Genomic DNA, 12,146 nt, shown 5'->3' on the forward strand with positions numbered 1-12,146 from the left:
GTTAATAAATTTCTCTATTTAAGAAATGCCTTTCCGGATACTGCTGGTCTGCCTTTCGAACCCTCTGTACTTCCTCCATCGTCAGTTGTTTTGCAGCCCAAATAGCAAAACGCATTTACTGCTTTTTGTTTATCATGTCCTGATCTAACTGCCTCAGCATCACTTAGTTTTATTCAGGTACATTCTGTTAACTTTATTTTGCTTTCATTCACAATCATCTTATAACCTCTTGTCGAGGCACTGTCCATTCAGTCCAGCTGAGCTTCCAGTGCCTACAGTTTAGCTTGAAAATTGAAAATAAAGAAATTACGAAATAATTTAATTTAAAGAACGACTAGAAATGTGGACATTATATGAAAACTAAAAAATAAGTAGCTGATTCAGTTGCAGTTTTTCTGCAGTGGTTCGTTCGTCATGACAGCAGTTAGTCCAAAGATCCTTTAAAGATGTACAAGCTTACACATGGTATATGAAGTCTAACAGAAGAGGCAGTGTTTTTTGCTTTCAAAGTTGGCTGGCTTACTCATTATCTTAAATGAATGGACAAAATCAATCCATGCATTTTTAACAAATTCAAAACTCATGAAATCTGTACAATAATAAAATTGTTATGGCGATGATGACATTTTCCAACCTGGAAAGGATGAAACAAATTCATGGTGATAAAGAGTACACGCGTAAAAACGCGAAAAGTAGTGACCAACTACGCAGTTTCGACCAATAGTTGTCATAATAATGGACACTGAGAGGTGATTAACAAGGAACAGGTGCTAAGGTAAGATTCTCATAAAACAAGGTAGATAAACTATCAGAAAATGAGAAGTGACACTAAACGTAGTATGTAAAGAGCTTAGTACAATATGATTTGCAGATGGTTAAGTTGATAAACCATAATGACAATAATAATAATAATAATAATAATAATAATAATAATAATAAAGACATTTCCTGTGTGTTTGCAAACTTCTAACTTTTCTAAAAGAGACGACTGTCTCCTTGACTCATACCATTCTAATTACAGTCTATAATACGCAACAAAAATTGCGTAATCAAGAACAAATTATCGGAGAGAAATGAAATGACCATTGTTAGTATAACTGATGATGTCAACAACAAAGAATCAACATTTTCTGAAGTAACATCAAATAAGAGCTTCAGCATATCACAGAATTGAATGAAGGACCGCGTTGATAAATAATGAACTAATGCCTGCATCGGCAGTGCATGCCAAAAACTATAATCTTATCCGAAGGCATTTATATAGTCAGTGTAATAACAGGTTGCATATCGGACAAGTATCGTTTGCATTTGGTTACAATGATGGCCACATGAGCCCCCAGGTGACTAGTATGCTCCTGCGTACACTTTATATCAGGTGAGTGTTGAACCTAGTAGTGAGATGGACCCTGGATATCGTTAGCCATCTCGATTATAATAAATTGTGTGTGTTCCTCAGAAGAACTGATATGTTTCGAAAGTTTTAAATCTAGGCTCCAGCACGTTCCGAAGCCTACATGTCAAATCGAAAATGCCCGCTCAGTCACTTTTTACTCAGAACGCTGAAACCCTAAAATGAAAGGAGGCCAGGCATTTGTCCTAAGAGATTCAGAAAAAACCCCAGGAAACTAAAATCTCTATGACAGGACGGGTATTTGAACCGCCGCTTACCAGAATGCGACTTCAACGTTATACCCCTATGCCACCTGGCCCTGTCGAAATGTTCTTTGTAGAGCAGATATTGGTTCTCATTTTTCTTTTAACTTTAGCGCTAACATGTTGACTGTAAACGAATGAGGTAAGACTATTTGGCAGCTGACATAAAGATGCTTAGCAGAAGTCAATGCATGCGAAATGTGGTCTGGAATCTAAAGAGGAAAGGATGCAACACCCTGAAATGACCCCGAAGACTTGTCGACATTGATACCTTAGTGCAGCCTCCTTTCTGGGAACATCTCAGTTTTCCGTGTGTGCAACAGTGAACCAGTATTTCTACCAATACTTCCATGTTTTTATTATTTATTGTTCCGTGGGACCAAATTAAGGAGAAGTCTCCATGGTCATGGAACGAGTCAATACATGAAATTATAACACGATAGTAGAAACAGATAACATGAAATATAGGAAATATATTCAGGCGACAAGTCGTAAGTTTAAATAAAGAAAATCAACAATGTAACACTGGAATTTGCTTAATTTTTCAGCTCTTCCAGGAGCTCCTCGACAGAATAGGAGTGAGCCATGAGGAAACTCTTCAGTTTAGACTTAAAAGTGTTTGGGCTACTGCTAAGATTTTTGAGTTCTTGTGGTAGTTTATGGAAAATGGATGCAGCAGAATACTGCACTCCCTTCTGCACAAGAGTCAAGGAAGTGCATTCCACATGCAGATTTGATTTCTCCCTAGTATTAACGGAGTGAAAGCTACTAACTCTTGGGAATAAGCTAATATTGCTACCAACAAACGACATTAAAGAAAATATATACTGTGAGGGCAATGTCAGAATTCCCAGACTATTGAATAGGGGTCGACAAGAGGTTCTTAAACTTACACCACATATAGCTCGAACAGCCCGTTTATGAGCCAAAAATACTCTTTTTGAATCAGAAGAATTACCCAAAAAATAATACCATACGACATAAGCGTATGAAAATAAGCGAAGTAGACTACTTTTCGTGTTGAACTGTCACTTATTTCAGATACTGTTCTAATGGTAAATAAAGCAGCATTTAGTTTCTGAACAAGATCCTGAACATGGGCTTTCCACAACAGCTTACTATCTATCCGAACGCCTAGGAACTTGAACTGTTCCGTCCCGCTTATAATATGCCCATTCTGTCTGATCAAAATATCAGTTCTTGTTAAATTGTGAGTTAGAAACTATAAAAACTGAGTCTTGCTGTGATTTAGCATCAAATTATTTTCCACAAGCCACGAACTTATTTCATGAACTACATTATTTGATAATGTTTCAATATTACACACAAGATCGTTCACTACCAAGCTGGTGTCATCAGCAAACAGAAATATTTTTGAATCACCTGTAATACTAGAAGGCATATCATTTATATAAGTAAGAAACAGCAGTGGCCCCAGCACCGAGCCTTGGGGAACGCCCCACTTAATAGTGCCCCATTGGGACTGAACATCACTACCACTCTCAATATTGCGGAGAATTACCTTCTGCTTTCTGTTCTTGAAGTAAGAGGCGAACCAATTGTAAGCTACACCACATCTTCATCATCCCTATGTATTTTTTATTTCTTTCATCTATCTCCTACTCTTACCTGATTATCCTTAACCTTCTCCAGACCAATCACCAGTCAAGTTATTACCGAGATTTTTTTTGTACTGCTGTCACACATTTCTGTTCGCTGCCATTACAAACGTAAGGAGAAATTACTGGACACTGTATAAACTAGGCCGTCGTTTCTGAAATATCATAAATTTATTACTAAAACCGAGAAACTGCAAGGACGGATTCCTGACTGGAAGTGGAGGAAAAAATGTTCTATGAACATGTGTCCGGAAATACATCGTTACCGTGGTAGATGGCGCCGACGAATGAAAGTTCCTCTGATCACATGCTGTGTGTTCCTTGTGTGTTGCAGCCTGTGTGATTGACGCAGCGTTCTGTAAGCAGCAGAATGGTCCGGTATTCATGCCGGGAACAAGCCGAGAGGGTGTTTGTGTACGGCCTAATGGTCGAGAGGCAGCACGGCTATATCAAAACAAGTGCCCTCATAGACACCAACTACATTACACAATATTTCAAGCCCTTTTTAGGCGTTTGTATGATCGTGGGTCCTTTCACACCGTACAGAGAGGCGGTGGACTGTGCGTACTCCAGATGTAGAGGACTGGGTTCAACACGATATTGATTCCACTCAAGTGGCCCGGCAACATGGTGTAAGATAAAGAACTATTATGTGTATCCTGCATGACAACCGTTACCATAGCTGTCACCTGCTACGAGTGCAGGGATTATCAGCAGCAGATTTCCCTCTACGGAGAGGATTTTGTCGACGGTTTTTGCACCAGACCATCACAATTGTAGGATGTCTGTCATCAGCCATGTTTACTGAGGAAACAATCTTTACCAGAGCTGACGTTATCAATATTCATAGTCGTCATTTGTGGGGTACAAACAATACTCGGGGAGCCGTTGAGGTGTCTCATCAGCGTCGATTCAGCATCAATGCGTGGGCAATGATATTTGTTAACCACATACTTGGACTGATTATTATTCCGCAACGTCTCGACAGAGGAACGTACCTTGACTTTCTACGGAATACTCTGCCCGGGCTGCTTGAGAATGTACCTTTGGCAATACGAAAGGTTATGTAGTTCCTGCATAACGGAGCACCACCCCAATTCCGCGTTACAGTTCACCGACATCTCAACATCTCCTCCGGACATTTGATAGGACTCGGAGGCCCTATAGCATGGCCTGCTAGATCACCGGGATTAGACACCCTGGATTTTTACCTCTGGTGACATCTGAAAGGCGTTGTGTATACTGAACCAGTTCCTGATGTGGAGACCCTTCAACAGCGTGTTCACGAATCCTGTGACGCTATTCGAAGGGAGGTCGGAACGTGCAAAAGAGTGCAGCAATCCAAGATGCGACGTTGAACGCGTGCATTGCATCCCATTGGGGCCACTTTGAATATCTGTTGTGACGTGGATGCGATGCAGCTCTGTACTGTATTCCGGGACGATTTGTTGTCGTTGCACGCACTCCGTCCATTTCTGGACACATATTCATAGGACCTTTTCCTTCCATTTCCAGTCAGGATTCCGTCCCTGCAGTTTTTCTGTTTCATTAATGTTCACGCTGTATACATATTATTAATAACATTGGAGGTATGAATTAAACAACGCCTTCAGTGACAACTTTTTCGTGTTTTATTAACTACACGATGCATTTCGGACCCTGTGGGTCCATCGTCATGTGTAATTTGTCTTAATACATGTTTTATTTCTTCTCCTGAATGAGGTGAAATGCATATTCCTGTCACGAAAAGGTTTAATGTTAGGTTATGAATTTCGTTGAGTCGAACGCGGAAAATATGTGCAAAATATGGAAAATGAACAGTGTAAACTTACCACATAATCCAAAGAAAGCATTTTCAACGTTTTATTAGCGGCAAACATTCTTTTCTCCGTCGTTTTAGTACATGTCACTTCATTCAGGATGTACATTTGCACACTAATGTTTATAAACACTTCACAGATGTTATTGTACATGGTGTTGTCAAAGATGAATTTATTCGTAGTGCTAAAGATATAACTTTTGGCAGACATATTTCTCAATCATCTGGAAAGTAAATTCTTTAATGAAGACAATAGACTCAAGTAAAATTGTATATTACTGCAGATATGTTGATGACACCTTTCTGCTATTTGATGGAACAAAAAATGAGCTCGAAGAACTACTAGTAGCATTCACTTCTTTCCACAAAAACATGAAATTCACAATATAACATGAGGACAACAAGAGCCTAAACTTCCTGGATCTAAAAATCACCAACCACAAACAAAAACACAAGTTCAGCATACACAGAAAACGCACATATACAGACATAACACTGGACAACTCATCATGCTATTTCACCACACTAACATGCTGCATGTAGGTCCATGCTACACAGAGTACACTCCTTTGATTTAGAAGAAAACACTGTCAAGAATGAGATAGATACAATAAAGAGCATTGCATAAGCAATGGCTACACAGCCAAAACAACTGACAATTTAAGCAGACAAATACACAAAAGCAAGACAACGAAGGGACACACTGTGAAAGAAGAGAAAATATTCACCAGTATCCCACACCTAGGCCTCATATCACAAAATATAGCCAACGTTTTCAGAAAAATAAGTGTAACAGTTGCATTCTCAACCAGTAATAAGATAGGAAACCTACTCATTCATAACGTAAAATCAAATACACAAACATACAACAACATCGGAGTCTACAAAGTATCATTCCCCAGTTGTCCTGCCGACTATGTAGAGAAAACAGGCAGAAACTTCAAGACCCGTTTTCAAGAACATGTAAATGCTGTCAGGCTCAAAAATTTCGAAAAACCAGTCATTGCACAACATATGTTGGAAAGGAAACATGTCATCAACAGTCTAGAATACAATTTGGCAATACTACATAACGAACCCAATGGTAAGACCCTAAGTCTATTAGGACAACTGGAGATATACCTCCACAAAATCAAAAAACCAGAATCTATGTTAAATGAACAAACAGATTTCGCAAGCCATAGTTATTTCAGTGATTTTAAAGACCTATTCTAAAGTTATTCCTTGCATATGTCAATTGTTTATAGTTATATCCTTAGCACTACGAATAAATTCACCTTTGACAACACCATGTACAAAAACATCTGTGAAGTGTTTATAAACATGTGTGTGCAAATGTACGTCCTGAGTGAAGTGACATGTACTAAAACGACGGAGAAAAGAATGTTTGCCGCTAATGAAACGTTGAAAATGGTTTCCTTGGATTATGTGGTAAGTTTACACTGTTCATTTTCCATATTTTGCACATATTTTCCGCGTTTCTACTTAACGAAATTCATAACCTAACATTAAACCTTTTCGTGACAGGAATATGCATTTCACCTCATTCAGGAGAAGAAATAAAACATGTATTAAGACAAATTTCACATGACAATGGACCCACAGAGTCCGAAATGCATCGTGTAGTTAATAAAACACGAAAAAGTTGTGACTGAAGACATTGTTTAATCTATACCTCCAAAATATGGATAAAATAAAAAAATCATATTATTAATGTTATCACGTGCTGACGCTGTGCTTGCCCTGCTGTAATGATTACTGCATCCATTAACACTATTATTATTATTAGTTACCATTCATGAAGTGCGCATGTTGAATTGACAACTCACTACAGATGTATGGTCCGACGAAAGAAATGGCCTGGAAGTCCTAACATTGCCAAATTAAACAAATAAATAAATAAGTAGAATACCATACTGTAGCATTGGGTGTCATCTCAAAATGCCATCGCTTACTTGTATCGCTGTTTAATATCTACGTTTTTACTGCGATTACTTAATAATGCTTCACTTTCTTTGTGCAGCATCGAGAATTAAGTGTTGCATGGAAAAGTTGGTTCGGCCGTCTGGAGTATCGGCGTACAGAGCTAAATACTGACCCCGGCTGGCAGTGGGCGGCCGTGATGACGAACTTGTTGGTGATGAGGACGCCGCCGCACTTGTTCTTGGTGAAGAGGCCGAGCCACGTGGTCTCGCGCACCAGCGCCTGCCACGGCCACTCGCCGAACGTGGCGCCCTTGCCGCCCACGATGCGTCCCGTCTTCACCGTCTGCATCAGCGGCCGCACGCCGCACTCTGCAACACAGCGTCATCACACAAGCTTCAGTTTATTGACGAGAAAGATTCTGTTGCCTAATTACACTGCTCATCATTATAGCTGCAGGGATAGCAAGTAACGAAAGTTTACCAATGTCGCGTATACAATATAAATCACAAAGAGGGTCCCACAGGGTTCAATTTTGGGTCCACTCCTATTCGTTATATACGTGATTGATCTTCGACTTAACATTCAATAAGCAGAATTGGTACTTTTTGTAGACAATACTGGTGTTATGATAAATTGCATCTGAGAGAAAGCGAAAGAAAAGACTATAAATGATGTTATCAAAATAATTATTAAAAGATTCTTAGAAAGTGGACTCTCCCTAAATTAATAATAAAAAAAACACACTATATTCTGTTCTGCACAACAAACAGGGTAATACTAACATCTGTGTAGCAAATGAGCAGGAGTCAGTAATTGGAGTATAATGCTCCGTATTTTTGAGTGTACATCTTGATGACAACTTGAACTGGAAGAAGCATATTACTGAGTTTCTCAAACAATGAAATTGGCTGCTTTTGCTATTCTTGTAATTGCCAATCTTGGAAACAAACGAATTAACTTTTTGGCATATTCTGCATATGCTCACTCAATAATGTCTTATGGAATAATTTTCTGTTTAACTCACCACTTAAAAAAGAAAGTATCGATGGCACAAAAACGAGCAGTAAGAATAATATATGGTGTTTACCCACGAACGTCTTGTAGGTACCTTATCAAAGACCTTTGGTTTTCAACTGCGCCGTAAAAATACATATGAGGGTTATTCGGAAAGTAAGGAACGATCGGTCGCGAAATGGAAAATACAGTGAAAATCTGATGACGCTTTGCACAGATGCGTTGGGCACTGTGTCTAGTACGCCCATTGATCGCATCATGTCGCTCACTTCAGTTCTGAGTTCACAGTGAGAACGTAAAGATGGCTAGAAATTAGCGTCTCCCACCAAATATGAGAGCCTGGCGAAAGATTTCGCCTGAAGCTATGCAATCCACATAACATAACTGTCATGTGGTTCATTCTACACGACAATTCTCGGCCGCACTCTGCAGGGGCAATGAAGATGCTCCTGCAGCGTTTTCGATGGGAAGTGTTCGATCACCCACAATACAGCCCGTAATTGGCTACCCCTGAGGTCCATCTCTGCTCAAATGAACCGCTGGCTATGAAGAAAATATTTTCACACACACAACGAGCTGCAATCCAGAGTAGAAAATTGTCGAAAAACACTGGCGGCTGTCATCTATAACGAGGGAATTGAAAAGTTGGTACAACGCTACGACAGATGACTAAGTCTGAGCGGCGACTATGTAGAAAAGTAGCTGAAAGGTATAGCTAAGCATTGCAAATAAAACAGTTTTGATTTTCACTGTGGTTTCTATTTCGATACCCATCATTCCTTACTTTCCGAATAGCCCTCGTATATTCGTTTACGAAATTCGTCATAGATAATCCGCGATAGTTTGAGAGGAACAGTGAGATCCATACCTACAACACCAGAGTGGAAGAGAGACCATCATTACCTATTATTAAAGCTGTCAGTGGCTCAGAAAGGAGTTCAACATTGTTGTTGTTGGTGTGGTCTTCAGTCCTGAGACTGGTTTCATGCAGCTCTCCATACTACTCTATCCTGTGCAAGCTTCTTCATCTCCCAGTACCTATTTCAACCTACATCCTTCTGAATCTGCTTAGTGTATTCATCTCTTGGTCTCCCTCTACGATTTTTACCCTCCACGCTGCCCTCAAATACTAAATTGGTGATCCCTTGATGCCTCAGAACATGTCCTACCAACCGATCCCTTCTTCTAGACAAGTTGTGCCACAAAACAAACTTCTCTTCTCCCCAATCCTATTCAATACTTCTTCATTAGTTATGTGCTCTACCCTTCTAATCGTCAGCATTCTTCTGTAGCACCACATTTCGAAAGCTTCTATTCTCTTCTTGTCCAAACTATTTATCGTCTATGTTTCACTTCCATATATGGCTACACTCCACACAAATACTTTCAGAAATGACTTCCTGACACTTAAATCTATACTCGATGTTAATTCGACTACATTCCATTATCCTCGTTTTGCTTTTTTTGATGTTCATCTTATATCCTCCTTTCAAGACACTATCCATTCCGTTCAACTGCTCTTCCAAGTCCTTTGCGGCAACAAAAATCATCGAGCATTTGTACAATAACATAAAAGTTTGACATGTAACAAAGCAAATTTTAAAACCTAACCTAAAATAATTTCTACTGGAGAATTGCTTTTTAATCCATGGATAAATTTTATTTAAAAATTGGTAGCCTGTAAAAAAAGCTAAAAATAACAGAACTAAGAAAACACATGCTTTAAGTGTGGCAACATGAGTAGGACTAAATAAATAATGTGTTCATTAATGTTAACACTAATCATGCATACATATACTGTAAACTGTCTCGTTCCACATCATTTCGATAACGGAATTGTTGATATGATATATGGAACATGCAACTAACTAAATAGCTAACTAACTAGTAGGTGATTTGGAGGCATATGGAGTGCGCAGTTTAGCACACGGAGTTGCACCTAAGGCTGCAAGAACGGCTTTAACCCGGCTGGACATCAAGACAAACTGAACTTAGACGACAGATATTGGTACGCCATTCCATCCTGATTCAACTCTATACCAGAGTTCATCAGCAGCACAGGCTGGCGCGTGCGCCCTTCCAGACTCTCAGAAACCACAGCCAGTCATATGCAGAATGTACTGGCCAGAGCAACAGCCGAATACCCACTGTATTGACGGGACAGCAGGCTAACATGAAGTCCTGTATTATGATGTTGAAATTCAACGTCGCGATGACATCGACTACAGCGTGCAGTCACTGGTCTTAACGTGTCAGATGTGTAATGTCTGCTGTGAAGGCACACAGTTCAGTGTGTGTCAAAGGTATCCATACTACACACTCGATCTGTCTCCAGAAAGCCGGCCGGTGTGGCCGTGCGGTTCTAGGCGCTTCACTCTGGAACCGCGTGACCGCTACGGTCGCAGGTTCGAATCCTGCCTCGGGCATGGATGTGTGTGATGTCCTTAGGTTAGTTAGGTTTAAGTAGTTCTAAGTTCTAGGGGATTGATGACCTGAGATGTTAAGTCCCATAGTGCTCAGAGCCATTTGAACCATTTTTTTTGTCTCCAGAAGGTGGCGCAATAGTTAGCACACTGGACTCTCATTCCGGGGGACGATGGTTCAAATCACCGTCCGCCCATCCAGATTTAGGTATTTCGTGATTTCCGTAAATCGCTCTAGGCAAATGCCGGGATGGTTCCTTTAAATTGGCACGTCCTATTTCCTTTCTCCCATCCGAGCGTATGTTCCGCTCCGTCTCTAATGACCTCGATGTCGACGGGTCGTTGAACCCTAATAGTCCTTCTTTTTGATTCAGAGAACATAAATAGCGTATCACAGATTTTTCAACCGTAGAAGTAACACAATAATTTGAGAATTCCGTTAGCAGCAGGAACTGCCGATTGACAGTTACATTATTAGCTCTATTTTCTTGCAGTTACGTACTGTTCAATGCACAGCCCGACTTTACGCCTTCAGGAGGGTGTTCACATACTTTTAACCATATAGTGCATTTCGGAAACATTCACTAATAATTCCTTTATGTGTATATTATCGCTTCATCTATCAGTTCACTCAAAGCATCGAGCAGAACCCAACTGAAAACCTTACAACGGCCACGATTAATTATTGTCTATATTTTGCCGTCTTTCGCTAAAGAAATGTTTTTTGATTGAGAATCTAAAACAGAGTATCATTCGTCATTTCACGATGGTTCCTTACGACAGATATGGTTTTCTGAGATGTTATTTGATGAATGAAAAAGGCGTTTCAGAACATTAGTGTTTTCGTAAATAAAATTCTTTCGGTGACTAACTAATCCCCACACAAGCATTTTTCTGCCATAAAAATCTATCTTTTATATATAAGAACTGCAGATGACGTACACACACATTGTTATGTATAGCTCCTTATCATGTGAGACACAAAAGACCCTCACATCAGGAACTCAATTGCGTTAGCTTGAGTGTAATGTTTTAGGAGGTTCTTCGCGTCCAGATAGTTGATTTCTGGACTTATTCCCCTTCTCCGCCTGGCAATCATAACACAACAATAAAAACACGAAAACATGTAGAACAAAATTTAGACTATTTACAAACAGATGGAGTACATTGCCTTTCTCCAAATTAATCTCAGGTTATGTGAAGTCAAGAAGGGAGTCAAGCCACAGAAATAAGAAAGGGAAGATGAAAAATTTCAAGATTATCCTATAGCAGTTGCGTAAAATTGCGGAAAAGACCAAAATGATGGTTGAAATGGAATGCGATAGTAATTTCAGCAGTTTGTGCGCCTTTGGATGTCTTTCCACCCTTTGTCTGTGTGACAGCGATGTCGCAAACAATAGAAAAGTATTTTAAAATATAGTAACAAGCTATAAGAGTATTAAAATTGGACACAACCTGCCGCTGTTTACCGTTCACTAAAATTGTTACTGGAAGGCGGTGTCAGAGGGCCATGGTGTTAGCACATTGTTCTGCAGGCCTTTATGGCGGCTTTTGAAACCAGACCCTCTATTTATTCTTTGTGTAACTCCTAACGTGTTGGTAAAAATGGAATGTCTCACCCAAGCAGAAAAATCCTTTGATCGGACAATGAATGGCGAAAATACTAACTGCCTAGATTCCACAGCTGTTGCT

At 39.8% G+C, this 12,146-nt stretch overlaps 1 protein-coding gene across 1 annotated transcript in view; it reads right to left on the bottom strand.

Annotated features, from left to right (window-relative positions):
- LOC124555921 (serine protease filzig) overlaps positions 1-12,146 on the bottom strand; it is a 161,611-nt gene that overhangs the window by 15,659 nt on the left and 133,806 nt on the right. Inside the window, exon 5 of the mRNA XM_047129976.1 lies at positions 7,190-7,385. Within this exon, the coding sequence (XP_046985932.1) occupies positions 7,190-7,385 (196 nt within the window). The remainder of the gene's footprint in view (positions 1-7,189; positions 7,386-12,146) is intronic.

The sequence above is a fragment of the Schistocerca americana genome, chromosome X (assembly GCF_021461395.2).
Source record: "Schistocerca americana isolate TAMUIC-IGC-003095 chromosome X, iqSchAmer2.1, whole genome shotgun sequence".
Classification (NCBI taxonomy): Eukaryota; Metazoa; Arthropoda; class Insecta; order Orthoptera; family Acrididae; genus Schistocerca; species Schistocerca americana.